Consider the following 19,794-nt stretch of genomic DNA (forward strand, 5'->3'; position numbering starts at 1 on the left):
TAAGTACTTCTTGCTTAAAGTAAAATAAATGAAGTCGAAATTAGAAACAAATTAAAACTTATAAGTGATTAAAGTGTTTGAGAAAAAAATAGAAGCCATGAAATAAAAGTTAGTATTCTTAATTTTTTATAACTGCTTCCTGACTTTTTACACATACGGTACAGAAACAAAATAAGTGCTTCAACCTTATAACTCCAGTCCGAAGGCCAGGCTTAAAAGCCTCGGCCAAACACTTACATTATTTGATTGCAAATTTTATCAATGGATGCATATCCAATTAATATTTTTATGTTAAAACAAATTATATATTTGAAAATTTAATAAAAAAATTAAAATAAAAATTTTAAATCAAATAAAGTGAATCCCGTTTTTGTTTCAGAGAAACTCTTAATTGTTTCATAGCAATCATAAAGATATTCTTTAAAGAGATTCTATTCAGATGTAGGATATAATTTTACTCAGTTTATCTCCATTTGCATAATTTAAATGTTTATTTCATGCATTTTTTCAGAAATATTTTAAATGTATTTACAAAGTTACCGCAACTAAGTACATGATTTATAGTATTTATGATGATATATTTAAATTTTATCAAATTTATTTATTATTTAATTTAATTAAAATAAAGAAAATAACTATATAATAAACATCTAAAATGTTTCCTAACAAAAAAAAACATCTAAAATGTTCATTCTTAACAAATATAGTTGGAGATATTCTAATAAATAATTGAAAAATTTTATATATAGATATTTTTTTTAATAAGTAAATTATTTTTATTAAAAGGGTAAGCATTCACATTTAGCGGGGAAAAAAAAAAAAAGAAAATGGTAGCCGGCTTATATTAATCGGATAAAGAATAATCGGTTGCGCGCGGGTAAACCAAAAAGTCAAAAAGTCAAGCCACCCTAAAATATCTATATTCGTATGTATATGCAAGTAGTTTTACAGACACATACAGAGAGCTGAAGTGAAGTCAAAGTCAATGTCTTCATCTTCCATTGCCTCTCGCTCAGCTACTCGGCGCAACATATTCGAGTCTCCACCCGACCCGAAATTACCTTCCAATGCATCCGACCCAGTTGCTGACCCGCCTCCGGCCCCACGACCCGTTTCTCAATTGCTTGCATTTGGTGTTATTATTGTCTTAGCTTTGCTGCAGTTCTTGCCGGCTACCCATTTCAGAGATGCATCCGACCCGTTTAGAAAATGGGTTGCTTTTGATTCTTTTGTAAGTTCTCTTTTTCTAGAATTTTACTATGACTCTGCCCTTGATATTATTGCTTTTCTTTTGTTCTTCATTTTTTGCTGAATTTTCCAGTGTTTTGATTTAATCTTGTTATGGTAGATAAATGATAGAAAATGAAAATTAGGGTAATAGCTCAAATTTTTGGAAGAGCATAGAAGAATTAAAATTGACTAAAATATGCAGGTTTGTGGACATTTTTTTCTTCATACAATATTCAGCTTCTTTTTTTATTTTCTTTTTTTAATTTTCGGGTATTGTTATGGATTTTGGAATGGTGGTGTTTCGATATTTTGTTCGATATGTGATTTTTAAATTATTTGAAAAACAATTTTTTTAAGGCATATGAGTAGCAAACCCTGTTTTGGGTTCTCTAAAATATACTATTACTTTACGATTGTTCGATGATATAACCTATAATCATCTCCTATATTTTGAATAATGATATTTTATTAGAATTTTTTCTTTGTGGGGAATTATTAAAAAAGAGAGGGAAAGCTGAAAATTTAGAGAGGGTGATGAGGTGGAACTAACAGGAGTTTGCTTTTCTATCCTCTCAATAAGGGGTTTGATTAGATTTCCCCTATAAAATTTAGGGAAAGGGAGAACGGTTGGAGGATGTGGTTTTGAGGCTTAACTCCATACTGTGGGCATGTAGACTAATTTTAGGTATGGGGTGAGAGCCCTCGGAGATGCTCTTAGGCCCGGTTTCCTCTTAGAGGTTACATAATCTTCAAGTATAATGATAAGGAGAGGGGAGAGTGAGTGTTTTAAGCAATGATCGTGTCAAGGTAGAATGGGGATGAGGCTTTGCCGGTAGGCTATCTCTTAAGTATGAGGGGACGGGAAGTGAGTCTTCGAATCAGTGATCTTGTCATGCATTTAGGGGGCGGGGAATGGGAATGAGGCTTTGCCACTAGGCTTTCACTGAACCATCAGCTCTGGTTGTTTTGTTTCCGCATGCAAAGACTGTTTTATTTGTTGTTTAACCATAAGGTTTGTGAGGCTGATAAATAATTGCTGAAATGCAGTAAGCTATGGAATTTTGATTTGGTCGTTCTGCTCTTATCTTTTTGAAGTTTTGAATATTAAATATTGTTCTTAAGAATATTACCGCTTTTCAACATGAACACAAATGATAGGTGCTCTTTTGATAAAATTGTTGGAGAGTCAAACTTGAAAAGAATATTAATTTCATTTGTAGTAGTAGATAATTTTGTAAGAAATGCACATACTCAATAAAAAAAATGTTCAATTTATCTCATCCACCTGTTGATAAATGATACTGTATTCTTGATTGATAAGAAACCATGACATATTCATCCTTTTTCCGGTGGTCAGTTACAAAAATTTAAATACTCCACACACATACCTTCATTGTGGTTTGAACCCTTGACCAAACAATGCTAGGAATAACCATGTTGATGCATGAATGTATAAGCACTTTACGATATCCTGAAATTAGAGCCTGATGATATAAGACCTGCTTCACAACCTCTCTTGTATGTGTCTAAATTTCTCTTGATGTTTTACTTCTAAAATATATACCAGGATCAATGTATCACCTGATAGAGTTCCATTATATTTTGCCGAGAGCACAGTTCATTGTGTTAAAACCGTAACTTCTGTTCTTTTGATTAGTTTTAGTTTTTGCTGAACTCCATTGACATAGCGAATAATCATCCATCAACTTAGAGTTTATTGTACATATGCTCTCTAAAATTTTCTCCAATTTTGTTAATGGTGCTATATATGCATTACGCTGTATGGCACTATGTTTCGTATATACCTCTGAATTTGCAGTCTGTTTTGAAGGATGAAGATCCGGATCTCCTATCAGAAATTTATATATGTTTTGTCCTTTCTTTTTTGAATTTGCAGTCTGTTGTAAAGGATAATGATCCCGAACTTGCCCCAGTACATGTTGAAGAAAATAAAATGGTGCATATTGTCTCGTGGATGGACTGTCTGGACCTACGTTCGCTTGCGATTCTTGCAAATTCTACTTTGTCCAGCTCACGGTTTGTCCCTATAACACATAAATCTCATCGCTTTTATATTCTTGCAAATTCTACTTTGTCCAGCTCACGGTTTGTCTCTATAACACATAAATCTCATCGCTTTTATATTCTTGCAAATTCTACTTTATACAGCTCACGGTTTGTCTATATAACACATATAAATCTCAACACTTCTACAAAAATGTTGGCCCATGAATGTCTCGAACTGAGTCCTATAGCACATTAAAATCTCAACACTTTACAAAAAAGTTGGCCCATGCAGGTCTCGAACCTGCGACCTTCGCGTTATTAGCACGACGCTCTAACCAGCTGAGCTAATAGGCCAGTTGTTTGTGTTGATCTTTTCTTTCCATATATCCTTCATCTGATATATTTGTACTATATATATATATATATATATTCATCTGAGCTAATAGGCAACTTGGTTGTTTTCCTGGTAAGGCCGAGTCTCAAATATATTACGGTGAGGCCAGTTGTTTAAAAATGTAATGGTCCTAGATAGTTTATGTGCCAAAAAACTAACATATTTTGCTCTATGGAGTTTCAGACTTGTTAATACTGATCTTACATCCTAGTCTTCCATGACAATTTTGCTGGCTGTCCAACAAGCCTTTGTCCATCAATACTTTGTGTACTGAAATATTGTTATATGCTAAAACAAATCTGAATCATGAGTCTTCTCATCATCTCTGTGGTGTTCTAGTGATTGTACCTACAAAGTTCAATCAACTGAGTTGGTTTCGTAGACTATGTTGACTAAAACTAGTGATAGCTTTAATTTCTTGTTAGTTGGATTTCCAAATATAAATAGTTGGGACTGGAGTCCATTAGACAAAGTAGTAGCATTCCCATTTTTCCGATGCCTTAGTGTAACCCATTATTTCTTGTATCATTATATATGATAAATGTCATAGTTAATTAATTACTTTATTCCCTTTTTTTCAGATATCCAGAATTAGTACATTTTCATTTTTTTGTACCAGAAGAGCTTGATGAAAAAGTATCATACTATAAGTTGAAAGTATTATTTCCGCACTCAAACCTAGAAGTCCTTGGGTAAGCCGTAAACTCATTTTTAATCTCTGCGCTTGTTCATGTGGATTTAACTAATGTCCCTGGGCTAATATATAGGCAGAGAGATGTAAAAGAGGCTATTCTGGCAGCTTCTTCTGCTGGAGAACATACTGACCCTTCTATTGCTGAGATTGCACCATTTGCCATACCTATTATTCACCCTTCATTGAGCAAGTTTATTTATGTCTCGCAGAATGTAATTATGAAGGTTGGTTTATCTTTTTATTACACATCTATCTTAAAAATGTCAATCAAATACTAGTTCCAGGCTTCCAGCCATTAAGTTGCAAAGAAATGAAATGAAGACTCGTGCGTAAATGTGCGTGCGCACACAGATGTTACATGTTAGTCGCTTCTTGGAATCATCTAAATGTTAATCAACTATGTCGACTCTTGATGCACATCATGAGAAAATTTTCTTCTACTACTTTCTGTCATCACTTTTGTTTCTAAAGTTCGTTACTTCAACAACATAGAATGGGAATAGCCAACTTCATCGTATTAACTCTACTGCTGATGCAGGGAAGAGTTGAAGAACTGCTTCACGTAAACTTGAGCAATTATGGTATTGCTATGGCTGAGGATTGCTCTAAAAGGTTATCTGACTATGCCAATTCCGATGTCCTGGATGTGATTCAGAGATCAGCATCAAAACCTTGGGTGTCTAGTACCTCATATGCTACAAATGCTTGTATGCCAGAGTTGGGGCTGGTTCTATTTGATGCTGCTAAGCTGGAAAAGGATCTTGTGGAAGCCATCCTGTGGTGGAGTAGAGTTTTGAATAATAAGAAAAGGTATTAGATATTTTCCTTTTAAACTGTGAGTTCTCTCATTATTATTTTGCCATTGAATAACCCAAACATTAAATACTTCTGCATGAATTGATAAAAAAATGTAGTTAAAATTTTAATTGTTTATGACTTGAGATTTTTTGATAAATGTCATTGTGTTTTTGCATGCCTAATTAGAAAATTTTCAGCTTAAATCGAGATACTAGATAGTAACATATAATTATTGTGCTAAATTCTTCTGGTACAAAGAATCACATACATTTGCCTGTCAGTTCTGTTTGACATTTTAATATTTCTAACTGTAACATGTGCTATTGTAAAGCGGTCCGAATCCTGCAATTGCCTTGGCAGTATGGACTAGACATATGAAGCTGTCAAGCTCTTGGAAGCTCGGCATGTATAAAGCAGCAGAAATGAACACTGATAACTCAGTTGTACGTTATGGTCACGAAGGAAATATGTGCACAACATTTAGTAGCGGAACAGTCTCACAAACAGACATCGAAGAAATATCGAACACCTACCTTCCTCCAAAGTCTGATCAGATTCTGCACAACTAGATATATAATACAAGATAATGTTAATTGACAGGTAATTAACAGGTTTTTGTTTCTACAGTTTTTATTCTTAAGGACCAAGTCATCCATGACTCATTTGTAAATCCAGAATTTGAATATTTTTCATCTCTTGTATAATTTTCTTGTCTCAGTATATTCTATGTAGTTACTGACTGACTGACTGTAACAATATATGCAACTGGTGTCTGGTCTTAATATATGTTCCTGAACTGGTCCTTACAATCGATTTGTAGCAATAATTTTTCGCGTTTTTGCAGTGGAAGATAGAAATCTTAGAAGAATTTGCGTATAAAGCGCGGACAGGTAACATTGCCCTTGCATTCATGCACAAAATCAAGATCAAATATTGTATACTTTAGCTATAAAAATTACGAGATTAGTATAGAAAGCGATTGTCATGATATGGACCCGTTTTTCTACTATAAAAGTAGAGGTGGCAAAATGTGTGATTGGTTTGGTTTTGGTTCTCATAAAATGGATGTGGTTTGAATAAATGAACCAAAACCATTTTCAAATCATATATTAAAAAATATGGTTATGGTTTTAGTTTGGATCATGGGTAAACTAGTTTAATTTAATAATATCTAATAGGCTAGTAGGCTACTCATCATATAATAAGAATACGGGACTGATTTAAGCCCAATAGTCTGGTTTCAATGGTTATAAACAGAATGGGCAAGTTAATTATAACCAAGTAATGACCCGAGCTGTGAGTTTGTGAATGTGATGAAGGAGTTCGCATTCGGTACAAAGTGATAAAAGGCACCATGCTGGAGTGAGTGGAGTGCGACACCGCATTGTTTGGTGACCACAGCTGCCCAGAACTTCATATTTCTTGAAAATATGGTTAGATCCATATTTTGTGAGAAATGTGAGACCAAAAAACAAACCAAATCCATTTTTATAAATGTGATTTCATATTGATCCAAATTTATAATTTTGGTTTGGTTTGGATTGGTTTAATGGTTTTAGAACCATATTGCCACCTCTATATAAAAGAATTAACATTCGTGTTTTTGTTTAAACCTCTGAAAACGCCGAATCTTGTAAACGGTGAAGTTATTAGAATGAGAAAACAAGGGATGATGAGCTTATCCGGATTATCATCCTACCTAGATTTGAAGACAACTAAATGCGCGTAAAAGCAGAAAATGAATGGATTATATCAATCATTTTCTCAACTTAAATAATCCACATGTACTTAAGTTTAACTCTTTCTTTCGGATTACGTAACCCGAAATCAAATCAGTCCATTCATATAATCCGTTTTCTTGACGCTATTCACTCAACCACTATACTTACAAAACTCGAAACAATTTTATCAACTGGATTAGTATATTTTAGCGAATGTTAAGGCAACTTCTGTGTGGCTGTCACTTTTGACTTTGTTTCGGGGTCAAGGACATTATTCGAAATATTATTGTCAATTTTCTATAATTTTTATTTTGGACTATAAAACCCTTGTATAGTACAATACAACGTTAAGAGAAAATTGCATGAAAAATGTCTTCGAATTTTTATCGATACCTAGCTTTGTGTTCACTTTCCGATTCTTCGAATAATCTCGAAATTTTTTTATGTGACACATATACTAATATTTTGAAAAGAAAAAAATAAACATTTTTCAAGATAAACAACCGAGGGGATAGAGAGGGGATACGAAGGAAAGAGTGTACGGTCATGGTATAACAAATTAGTAAATTACAACATAGTTGAAGTTAAATTACGAACATTAGTTTAAGGGTGTAATTGGCTTAAATACATTTTTACCATCGAAGTTTCACTCAATATACACACGAACCATCAAAGTTTTAAAATGTACGGTTCAGCTACTGATGTTTCTAGTTATGTATACTTCGACCATAACCAAGTTGCAGAACTGAAAACCGGAGGGAGTGCAAGTCACTTGCGGTCGAGCGCACGTGTGGAAATACAGATATTGTGCCATCATGCGGTGGACCCAGGCTTGGCCAGGGTGAACCTGCTTCTCCTTATCTTTCTCAATTTTGAATTTCCTGTGAGTATAATTCGGGATAAAAACTTCTTTTGATCCTCATTTCTCTGTATCTGCGCATGACCACCTGCGTTATGGACGAGGATGTGTATTTTTATTTATTTTTGTCATATTTTTCATTTATCTAGTTTTTCTATTTATAAAAAGCATATAACTTTCACTTTAACGGTCACTGGTAGCTCGTTTTTGTGCAAAAAAAAAGTTTATAACTAAAAAAATAATAAATAGTTTAATACAAAATACATAATAAATTTTTTTATATACTTTTAAAAATTTTGACCATACACTTATAAATATTATTTTTAAAATTATTCTTTTAATAAAAAAATTAATGTCATATTTTTAATAAAATAAATTTAAAAAATAATAATTATAAATATACGATCAAAACTCGAGTAAATGAAAGAAAAGACAAGCGATTATTATATATTTATTTATATCCACGTCTGACCAGGAGTAATGATAACACATGAAGGTTAATTACATGCAAATTATGCCCAGGTTGCCCAATAAAGGCAGTTTCGGGTACCCTTACAGCTAAAAGGTTTGTTGAAGATGCTACCCTATATATATATATATGGGAGTTTTAATTTGAATGATTAATCGGTTTATAATTGAAATATATTTAAATAATATGATAATATTCATATTATATTTAATTTATTATACTAATCTTTAAAAAATATTGTGATTAAACAAAATAAATAAATGATACATAATATAATCGGAAATTAATTAGAATGATTAATTGGGTATTAAACGAAATATATCAATATATTATAATGATATTTAATTTATTATACTAGTCTTTACAAAAATGTGTGATTAATCAAAATAAATAAATGATTCAGAATCTATTCAAGGATTAGGCTAAATGATAAATTGGGTTATCAATCGTAATATATTAAAATAATATAATAATATTTAATTTATTATAATACTCTATATAAAAGTATGTGATTAATCAAAATAAATAAATGATACAAAATATATTTAGGAATTAGACGGAATGATTAATTGAGTTACCAATTGGAATATATTAAAATAATATAATAGTATTTAATTTATTATACTAGTCTTTGAAAAAATATGTTGTGATTAATCAAAATAAATAAATAACACAAAATATATTCACAAACTAGTCAAATGATTAACCGATAGTAATCGGAATATATTAAAATAATATAATAATATTTAATTCATTATAATATTCTTAAAAAAATATATTGTTATTAATCAAAATAAATAAATAATATAAAAATATATTCAAAAATTAGAGGTTCGGATAATGATATAAAAGTTAGTTACAGTTCAAATCTTCTAACTGGAAAGGAAAAAAGTGAGCGCGTGTACAGTAAACACCCACCACTCACTCGCATATCAAATGTTTGGTATGCAACGTCAACCGGTTTTTCTGATTTTGCTCGATTGTGGCGAGGATATACAAAAGAGTAAAGTTGGATGGTTGGACCGGATTTTTTCAAACATGCATGGTTGGTGTGTACAACGAGCCAAACTTCAATGGCTAGAAGGTATTTAAGCCGGTGTAATTAGGTCCCACTAATGAGCAAAAGAACAAAAAAATCACATCCAAAAAGGTGACTGTCAAGTGGGGACAAGCATCAAAACTGACATTAATGGACACTTGGAGCAGCTTACAAAGATTATTACGTGTTCTAATTACTTTATTAATGCTGCCACTTAGCAACAATGAAGGCGATAATTTAGAGATCATAGTCAACTTTTTTATGCAGCCGTTACATGGCAGGATGCTTCCTTCCACAAACTCGTACCAATCACCTCTTCTAAAACTCATAAAATACATCTAACTAAACAGGAAATTATTGGCTAATTTCATCTAACTAAACAGGAAATTATTGTCTAATTTCCGGATAGTCCTATCCTATGTACTTAACCTTTATTTTTCAAACAAGCGTACAAACTGAGTTTAAGATTGTGAACTTAACCTAACTTAATGGTATAAATTGAGAATTTTGTTGGAATAATTTTGATTTATTAATAATTTCTGGATTATTAAATATAATAATAAAAAATGATTTATAGGTAACTTATGATTTATTAATATTTTTTGTAAATTTTTTTTAAAAATCAAGTCACCGAAAAGGTTCCTCGGACTAATTATTGGTTTTAAGTCAGTTTCTGGTTATCGGTGCTTTTTAGTGTATTTCTAATTTTAAGTCAGTTTCGGGCTTACTATATAGTCAGATTTTTTAGTTCAGAGTCAGAATAACTTTAAATCCCTGAATTAAACCCACAAACAGGCTCTAACTTAGCGGACAAGAATTAGACACTTTTCAGCTAATTCTTGTAATTTGTAAAATGTACAAAAAAATTGAAGAATGAAGGGAAAAAAAAAATCACAGTAAAAGATTCTGGCTGTATGAAGATTTTGGACAGGGTGTAATAGTTTATTGAGAGGCATTAATGGCTCATGTTGACTTGAAAATTCTACTCCTTGCTTTGCGTTCGAATGCATGTTTCAGTCTTTCAGATCCAGATTTCAGAATCAAAGAAGCTTAGTTTAAGTTGTGAGAATTACCTTAATTGTAGGCTTGTAATAGTATCTTTTTCATATAATTTATTGGAAATTCTACTTTTGACAATTTTCACTTTATTTTAACACATTACTCTTGACATGTTAACTACCCCTTCATAAATGTTATGAATGAGGTATGGCATGATGCAATTAATTCACTTGCTAGTTTTTTATCTGCTTAGATGACTTGCAACTGTTTTCATGCCTTCTGTCAACTACTACAGATGCAGAAGAAGAAAAAAAGTGTCTTAAATATACATTTATCTATAATTATTATTAAATTTTGCTATAGTGGCGTTTCGGCATAGTTAAAAAAAGGACTTATGCTAAGCAGTCACCATGTGTTTTGGTCTGGCTCTGTGAAGGAAGTTCTGCAGGTTTTTATATAGTGCTTGTGCATTTAGTTGCTGGCATTGTGCTAATTGTGGGACATTTTAAGGGATTTTAGGACGTGGGGTTTCGAGGAGAATCGTGGTTTGGTTGTTTGTGCCGAGCCGTCTGCTAGATCCAAGAAAGTCAATTGCTAGATGTTAGAAGTTTCTGATCCTGTCGTGGCAAGAGCTGTGAGGCTGAGAGGTCAAGTTGAGAAAGAATTCGCGTACAAGGACAGAACTTGCATTTGCTAAAGACAAATGTGAGGTGGTTTCTTTATTCAGGAGCCGGCTTTAAATCTAGTTTTCTTGTTGCAACTTCATAGTTTGCAGGGCTGTAGACTGGAGTGCATTGTTTTAGAACTATATAAATAACTGGAGTTTGGTTTTGGACACAGAGTTTTCGTAATTGTTTGAGTTCTGCAGCATTCTGATGAGAAGTCATCTGATTGCTGATATAAAGCACAGTTTCGGGTGATTACTAATATGACAGAGCAGTCAAAGAGTAATAGAAAGAAAGGGAAGGTGAAGTGGAGTAAACTGTATACATTCTCATGCCTTAAACCGAATTTTGATGATCAACAGCTTCTTGGTCAGCCGGGATTTTCAAGGGTAGTTTTTTGCAATAAACCCGAGCTTCATAAGGCTAAACCATACAAGTATCCCAACAACTACATATCCACAACAAAATACAATGTTGTTAGTTTTCTTCCTAAAGCCCTTTTTGAGCAATTCCGTCGAGTTGCAAATTTGTATTTCCTTCTGGCAGCTATATTATCTGCTACATCCTTAGCTCCATTTACTCCTACAAGCATGATTGCTCCTCTGGTATTTGTCGTTGGGCTTAGCATGATCAAAGAAGCAGTGGAGGACTGGAGTAGATTTTTGCAGGTATGTTCAAAGATACAGAAGAAAATCCCTTTCTTTTCCCTTCCCTTTTCATATCTCTATATCTTGTTATAAATCCATAATCTCATTTCCAGTAGCACTTAAGGCAATTTAAATGAAATAGTTTTCTTGTGATGCTCTTTTTGTTTCCCAAGGTAAATTTAATTAGATTTCCATGTATTCAGTTCTTCGTGTTTCTGGAATGATGATTCTATAATTTTCTTCTCATCTTAAAGGCAATATCTCAGTTTTAAGTGATTCCGTATTCCATAACACTTCCCTCTGATTAATAAAGCAAATCACGTCTAAAATACATAGCAAGCATAGGACAAAGATAGTTATTCCCTGTCGAATTTGTATATTGTTCTTGACTCGGGTAGATAAGCTTTAGATTCTATGTCTAAGTCCCTTGAAATAAGATCATTTGTGCATCGTAGGATTTCATCTATGCAGATATATATAACTGGCTGCAACAACCCATTGTCCTAGAACATTTTTAATTTTGCACCACAAGAACCAGCCTGATAGTAGGTCTCATGTGTATGAAATCACAGACTTACTTTTAGAAACGGCACACTGTTTTTTCCCAGATTCCTCCTTTTTAGATAGATGGAACCAGCCTGATAGATGGAACTATCGCTAAAATGAGCTCTCTATCTGGTATTAAACTGTTTACAGTAATTCTCCTTCTGTTGTCTTATAATTTAAACAATAGTACAGATAAGTGGTTGTCAGACATTGATAGTTTTGCTTTTAAAAAACTCGTCGATCACATTTTGAGATGATATATTACAGGATATGAAGGTAAACTCTAGGAAAGTGAAGGTTCACGCAGGGAATGGTATATTTGTGGAGAGAGCTTGGAGAACCCTTTTAGTTGGAGATGTTGTAAAAGTTACAAAGGATGAATATTTTCCTAGTGATCTTTTACTATTATCTTCTAGCTATGAGGATGGTGTCTGCTATGTTGAGACTATGAACCTTGATGGTGAAACCAATCTGAAAGTTAAAAGATGCTTAGAAGCCACTCTCAATCTTGATGAAGATTCGGGACTAAGAACATTCAGTGCAACTATCCGCTGTGAGGATCCAAACACCAACCTTTATACTTTTGTGGGAAATTTGGAGTTTGAGAAGGACTCGAGCCCCTTGAGCCCAGATCAAGTGCTTCTACGTGACTCCAAACTTCGAAATACAGACTACATTTATGGAGTGGTAATCTTCAGTGGCCCAGATACAAAAGTAGTGAGGAATTCCACAAGATCTCCATCTAAACGTAGCCGGATTGAGAGAAAGATGGACCACGTAATCTATGTTCTCTTCTCCATACTGGTTCTTATATCTTTAGTCACCTCAATTGGTTCTGCAATATTCACAGATCACGATATGGTCAATGCATGGTACCTTCGCTTGAAAGTTGAAGAAAGTACAGATCCTTCATTTGATCCAAAAGATAAAGAAAGTAAAGATCCTTCCTTTGATCCAACAGAGCCCCTGGTCTCATGTTTTTACCAGTTTGTAAGGGCCCTCATTCTGTATGGATACTTGATTCCTATTTCCCTCTACGTGTCCATAGAAATTGTCAAAGTTTTACAAGCTATGCTCATAAACAAGGATCTGCAAATGTATGACAAATTATCATGCAAGTCGGTTGAAGCCCGTACTTCAAATTTAAATGAAGAGCTTGGTCAGGTGGAGATCATTTTGTCAGATAAAACAGGAACTTTGACATGTAATCAGATGGAATTTAGGAAATGTTCGATTGAAGGCTTATCATATGGGGGTGATACAACTGAAATTGATCTTGCAGCTTCTAGACGAATGAATATTGAAATTGAGAGGTATCGGTTTAGTTTAGATGGATCAGATTCAACAAGTCGAAGCTTGGAAATGTTTGAGATCTCGGCAGAGAATTCTAGCACAGACAAAGTAACTCTAGCTAATGATCAAGGTATGGAGAATTTCGGTGCTGGAAATTTAGGGTATTCTGTCTCTGGAAAAGAAGCTAATATAAAGGGCTTCAATTTTAGGGATTCCAGACTGTTAAGAAAATTGTGGATCCATAGGTCAGAGATATCGAACATGATGATGTTTTTCAGGGTCATGGCCTTGTGTCACACAGGCATACCAATTGAAGATAGTCAGACTGGTAAGTTAAAGTATGAGGCAGAATCTCCTGAGGAAGTATGCTTTCTAATTGCAGCTCAAGAATTTGGATTTCAATTCTGCCGAAGAACTCAATCCAAACTGATCATCAAAGAACCAAATCCTTCTGGTGTTGAGGTGGAAAGGTAAATATATCTACAAAAATTTTTAAACGAATTTTATACATGGACTTTTAAGATCTTTAAACTTACAAACTTAACTGTTTTTAGGGAATACAAGCTTTTGAACCTACTTGAATTCAATAGCTCTCGGAAAAGGATGTCTGTGATTGTCAGGGATGAAGATGGTCATATCTTCCTCTTTTGTAAAGGAGCTGACAAGTAAGTATTTCATTCTGAAGTTCCAATCCAAGTGATGTTCCTGATTACTGATTAGCAAATCGTTTGTATTTGAATCTGAGATACACTTAATGCCACTGTGAAAATTTCTCCATTTTGTGCATGCATATTATACTTAACCATCAGAAATGTGTGTTCTGTATAAGTACTAGGATTGTAAAATGAATATATGACTGCAGTATTTTAAGTTTGCTTGCAATTTCTTATCCTTTTACTTTGGATTCCAGCATCATCTTCGATAGGCTAGCAGATGGTGGTAGGACCTATCAACAGGCAACGACAATGCACCTCTCAAACTATGCAGAAGATGGCTTGCGCACCATGCTTTTTGCATATAAACAGATTGATGTCACGGAGTATGAAAACTGGAACTTACAATTCATGAAAGCCAAGGCTACAATTGGTTTTGAAAGAGAAGAACTTATTGAGGCTGCCTCCGAAATTATTGAGAAGAATCTATATTTGTTAGGAGCTGTAGCTGTTGATGACAAGTTACAAGATGGGGTTAGCTCTCTTTCTCAACTGCACTGCTTATTTCATAGGGTTTTTTAGGGTTGCAAAGACTTCCAAAGATATCTAAAAAATACTGAATCCTGTATATATCTTATTTGATCCAGTAATAATGTAATGTCAAACTTCGGTTACAGGTTCCAGAGTGCATAGATAAACTTGCACAAGCTGGCATGAAAATATGGCTTCTCACTGGAGACAAGAAGGAGACTGCAGTCAATATTGGGTGAGATTTTTAGTTTCTGTAAATTTTGTTGGATTCATCGCAAATTTCTTCTTTATTTTGATACCAGAAGCAGGTAGAATTACTCGGTCCAAGGAAAAGAAAAAAGCAGCTAACATTTTCATTTTCTTTTCTTTTGATTGGTCAGATTTGCTTGTAGCTTACTTCGACATGATATGCAGCAAATTCGTATAAGTTTGAGCAAAGAAGCTGAATCAACCAATCAAGTGAAGGTGAAAGCACCTTCTTTGACTGATATTTTCAACTGTTCATGCTTTTGAGCTATGGGTACAAGTCAACTAATGTTGACAAAGAAATTACAGATCACAAATCTTCCATACTCTTAGTTTTGCAGGCAATGAAAGAAGACATCTTACAGCAAATTGAGAGTTCATATCAGTTAACCATTAAAGAAGAAAATAGAGAACATCCTTTTGCAATGGTAATAGATGGAAAAGCACTCCAAATTGCTCTGGCAAACGATATGAGGCAGAAGTTCTTACGGTTAGCTGTGAGTTGTGCTGCTGTTATATGCTGCCGAGTTTCACCAAAGCAAAAAGCATTGGTAGGTAATTCGATGCATCATATGTTTTCTTCGCTTCTTAGTTCTCTGTACTGTATTATATACTGTGATGTTTCCTAAACTTCATATAAATAGCATTTAGGACCATAACGTCGTTTCTATAGATATGCCTACATTTATTATATAGTCATGAAATTGGCATGGTTTCAGATTACTAGATCAGTGAAGGAGTACACCGGCAAGACAACCTTGGCTATTGGAGATGGAGCAAATGATGTCGGTATGATTCAAGAAGCTGATATTGGAATCGGAATCAGTGGCATGGAAGGAATGCAAGTAAGAAGCTTGCATACAATGAAACTCTCATCGTTTTAATTCTAAAACTTACTAAATAGACTGCACAATCATATTGATTTGCATTCTTCTTACGACCTGTAAATTAGCCCTTTTTAAATTAGTTTGTGTTATTTATCTTAATGTCCTAATCTTTTGCTAACAACTAACTAATCACTTGAGAATTTGTAAACTAAACACCTACACATATCTTCACATCCATCTTAACCGTATCACAAGGAATGAAAATTGTGGAAAATGATCACCCTTATTGTTTTTTTGTTGCTCCATGCTCTAAATGTTAGTAATTTTTTTTAATCATATGCAACTTCGTCCGTTATATGTTCATTTCTACATTCTCAATGACTCCACTTGCAGGCTGTTATGGCAAGTGACTTTTCATTGCCTCAATTTCGTTTCTTGGAGCGGCTTCTAATAGTTCATGGACACTGGTGCTATAAGAGGATATCGAAGATGGTAAGAATTCACAATTTTTTAAAGATTTTTAGCAACAAGTTACACACATATATGTGTAAGGTTTGTGACAAGACTTGTTTCTTAATTTGCTGCAGATTCTCTACTTTGTATATAAGAATGTAGCATTTGGCTTAACTCTATTCTACTATGAAATTTACACATCATTTTCCGGGCAAGTGCTGTACGATGACTGGTATTTAGTTATGTTCAATGTCCTCCTGACATCCCTGCCTGTTATTGCATTGGGTGTTCTTGAGCAAGATGTTTCAGCAGACACCTGCCTTCAGGTAATACCAAGACACACTACTCGCACATTTGTTCATTACTATATAAGAGACTGAATCGTCCTTAATGAAGCGGAAAAATAGCTTCATATTGAGGGGGAGTGTTGAATTCTGATACAGTTTTTTTTATGTTATTAAAAAAGTTTCCAGCACTATATCAGCAAGGACAAAGGAATATGTACTTCAGCTGGAAGCGAATCATCGGCTGGATAACAAACGGAATCTTTGCTTCTTTGGCCATTTTCATGCTAAACATCTACATACTGTCCCCAACTGCATTCTTGAAAGATGGAAATGTTGCAGACAGTGCACACATTGGTGCCATTATGTACACCTGCGTAATCTGGACAGTCAATTGCCAAATCGCCTTAATCGTCACAAATTTCACCTGGATTCAACATTTTTTCATATGGGGAAGCATCTTATCTTGGTACATCCTCATATTTCTCTATGGAGTACTCCCACCAAAGTACTCTTACAGACAATTTCAACTCTTCGTAGAAGCTATAGCCCCTGCACCAATATACTGGACGGCTACATTGCTCATCGTAGTGGTTGCTCTTCTTCCATATTTCATTCACATTGTCATTCAGAGATCATTTTATCCCATGGACGATCACGTGATCCAGGAAATGATATACTGCATGACTGATGTCACCGACAGTCCTGCGTGGTTGAGGGAACAAGAAAACTCAAAGAAGAAGACTCATATCGGATTTTCTGCTAGGGTTGATGCAAAGATCTTACATTTGAAGGAGCAGTTACACAGAAAGAAGACATTAATTTTTAAATCTTTCGTTAATAGTCCTATATATAGAACAATGACAAATAGTCCCTTGTCCTGACCACTTAGAATGATAGATATATACATGTTCATCATCTTCAAGGCCATGCCTTTCTTCTTTCAATCTTTTAATAACTTTCTTTCATCTTTATTATATTAAAACAAACTAGAAGGGTCTTTGTAAGTTGTAAATCAGTCACCTTCTTTCTAGACAGTTTTGTTTTCTTGTAAAATCTTTGAAACAATGAAATATAATCCTTGTTGAGGTGCTTCCTCTTGGCCCTTTTCAATTTTTGTATTTGCTTGCCATAGATGATCAGTCTAACCAGATACACTATCCTGTTTTGTAAGAAGATAGTATATACAGTGGCGGAACCAGAAAAGAGAGGGCGAGAGGCTTCTACCCTGTTGATCTTATAATCAGTAGAAATGGTTACATATTAAGAGGAATCTAAGTAGTACAAACGGTTTGTGCAGAAATGCCACTACCATGATGTTAACCTTGTCGAGTAGATAGATTCGATCCCACACTAGGAAAAAGGAGGGAATAAAACTTGATTAAGATGTGGAATCACAGATATAACAGAGCTCATCTAGATAAGCAAAGAATATTTTGTCATTTTCATCATCTTGATTCTGTGCTATAAAATGCAGCTTTAAGATGAAACGAAGGGGTCGTATTTAAATAACCAGCAAGCTTGAAGAAACAACGAACTATGGCTCAGCAACTAAGTCAGGTATATGCTGCAATCTGCATGCCCTAATAATATTATTATGAATACTGATTGTTTATTCTCAGATTGGTTTTGCTCTTAACTTTTCAGAAGGGATGGATATATGTGCATGCATCCGAATTCCAATATGCAGAACCGAAGTGCTGGACTATAGTCAAGTAAGTCCAGACTGAATATAATTAAGCTGAATCCCTAGATAAGCTTGTAGTTCAAAATTTGTTTGCAGTAGAATCAGGGCGGATCTAGCATGGGATTTCTGGGGGCACCAAGCAAATTTTCAGATAATATCTATATGTTTTCAAATTTTCTGGGGGCACTTCTATAAATTTGTAAAATTTAGATTGGTGAAAAGGTATCAAAAACTTTTTTAGGGGGGCACGTGTCCCCCGTGCTCCTTACTAGATTCGCCCCTGAGTAGAATACTAATCTACTGATGCAATACACTTATCTGACATGAATAATAATGAGTTTGCTTGTAGTTACGACGGATCAGCAGAACTAGTGCACTCATGGAAGCTAGAGGTAAAGGGAAATTGTAAAGCAAGCCTGCTTCCAAAAGATAAAACTTATGCTGCATATTTTATGGTTATGCTGAGGAAGGACAGCGTATTTACAACTCCAAGTTATCTCCAAATAACTCTCCCATCTGAGTAACCGCAAGTGAAGTGTATAGAACTGAAAGACTCCCCTAAAGAAAAAACCATTAGGCTTCAACTTGGAGAAGAATTTAACACCAGCTCTTTAAAGGATGGAGATATCGAGTTTTCGCTCTATGGGAATGACCGGGCCGGTAAGAAAGGTTTGGTTGTCTATGGAGTTCTTTTCGCACCTGTAGAAGACTGATTGTTCACCAGATAACCAGAGCATGGTTAGTATCAGTACTGAATGCATTAGCATTTTCAGTAACAAGCAAAGCAGCTGTGATATAGCTTGTATTGTATCATATTTGACAATAAAAATCTTGTTTTAAATTTGTAATGATGATAATTAAAAGCACAGATATGTCTTAAGATAGTATTACAAATTTACAATATATTGCATGATTGTATTCTTGCACTCTTACTACCAGTTCATCGGGTCATGTTTCAGCGAGAAGCATCGCAAAGCTGGTTTGAACTTCAGATCGTTGACTATAAAACCAAATATTTGCACTAAAACACAATTATCCTGCATAAAGATAGTACACTTGTATACAAATGTTTTGTCATCGTGGCCTCGTGGGTGCTCGATCTCGGGCTGCGCTATCAGAAACAGATTTATTAAAAATGATTTTTCAACATGAATTTTAACCACATCCGGCAAAAAAAAACATGAATATTAACCACAGGGTTTAAAACCTAAAGGCTAAAACCTGAGATAACTTTGAGTTGTGAGCAGTGAGCACACAATAACGACACTGTTATGTTTGTTTTTTTTTAATTAGTTGATAAACTTTTATTCACTCAATTTCATTACCATTTTTTCCATCAATAAAATATCTAAGTAATAGTAGTAGTTTGTAGGAAAACCCAAAACAGATGATGTATAAGAGTTTATGTTTCCGTTTGGTTTAACTTATTTTTCAGTTATTTATATATAAAAAATATGTAAATATGTATTTTTTTTCCCCTGAAATTGAGGATATTTTTTTTTGAAAATTCATATTCTGATAATAACTCCAAATGTATTTGTTAAAAAACCTCCAATTGTGTATAGTTCTTTTTTCCTTTTTTTTAAAAAAAAGCAAAGACTTGATATTATAAAATCTTTGTCCTTTTCTAATTTACTTACAAAGAGAAGGGATCAGATTTATTTAAACACAGCAAAATATGATGAAATAGCTACCAAGTTATCCTCTGCTCCACATATCCTAGTCAAGCAAAGCCAGAATCAGGCAGAGACA

At 34.0% G+C, this 19,794-nt stretch overlaps 2 protein-coding genes, 1 long non-coding RNA gene and 1 other non-coding gene across 5 annotated transcripts; 3 read left to right on the forward strand and 1 right to left on the reverse strand.

Moving 5' to 3' along the window:
• The first annotated feature begins 923 nt into the window (after window positions 1-923).
• LOC108205709 (uncharacterized) lies at window positions 924-6,109 on the forward strand. 2 transcript variants are annotated; one of them, XM_017375752.2, is made up of 7 exons: window positions 924-1,231; window positions 3,128-3,267; window positions 4,213-4,323; window positions 4,399-4,549; window positions 4,864-5,135; window positions 5,455-5,723; window positions 5,968-6,109. In XM_017375752.2, the coding sequence occupies exons 1-6, from the start codon at window positions 986-988 to the stop codon at window positions 5,690-5,692; spliced, it is 1,158 nt and encodes a 385-aa protein (XP_017231241.1). In that variant the 5' UTR covers window positions 924-985; the 3' UTR covers window positions 5,693-5,723; window positions 5,968-6,109. The 2 variants fall into 2 exon arrangements, with proteins under 2 accessions (XP_017231241.1, XP_017231233.1); XM_017375744.2 differs by lacking the exon at window positions 5,968-6,109 and having other exon boundaries at window positions 925-1,231; window positions 5,455-5,961.
• TRNAI-AAU (transfer RNA isoleucine (anticodon AAU)) lies at window positions 3,518-3,591 on the reverse strand. Its single transcript has one exon. It is a non-coding gene; the product is annotated as a tRNA-Ile (tRNA).
• Window positions 6,110-9,958: 3,849 nt separating the features above from the next.
• LOC108204949 (probable phospholipid-transporting ATPase 5) lies at window positions 9,959-17,450 on the forward strand. Its single transcript, XM_017374653.2, has 11 exons — window positions 9,959-11,543; window positions 12,336-13,831; window positions 13,916-14,026; window positions 14,272-14,548; window positions 14,692-14,780; window positions 14,926-15,010; window positions 15,133-15,342; window positions 15,511-15,636; window positions 16,012-16,110; window positions 16,206-16,397; window positions 16,538-17,450. The coding sequence occupies exons 1-11, from the start codon at window positions 11,139-11,141 to the stop codon at window positions 17,237-17,239; spliced, it is 3,792 nt and encodes a 1,263-aa protein (XP_017230142.1). The 5' UTR covers window positions 9,959-11,138; the 3' UTR covers window positions 17,240-17,450.
• A 326-nt stretch (window positions 17,451-17,776) lies between these two features.
• LOC135149885 (uncharacterized) lies at window positions 17,777-18,949 on the forward strand. The gene is made up of 3 exons (XR_010288093.1): window positions 17,777-17,915; window positions 18,003-18,070; window positions 18,392-18,949. It is a non-coding gene; the product is annotated as an uncharacterized LOC135149885 (long non-coding RNA).
• The last annotated feature ends 845 nt before the right edge of the window (window positions 18,950-19,794 follow it).

Source organism: Daucus carota, chromosome 1 (assembly GCF_001625215.2).
Source record: "Daucus carota subsp. sativus chromosome 1, DH1 v3.0, whole genome shotgun sequence".
Taxonomy (NCBI): Eukaryota; Viridiplantae; Streptophyta; class Magnoliopsida; order Apiales; family Apiaceae; genus Daucus; species Daucus carota.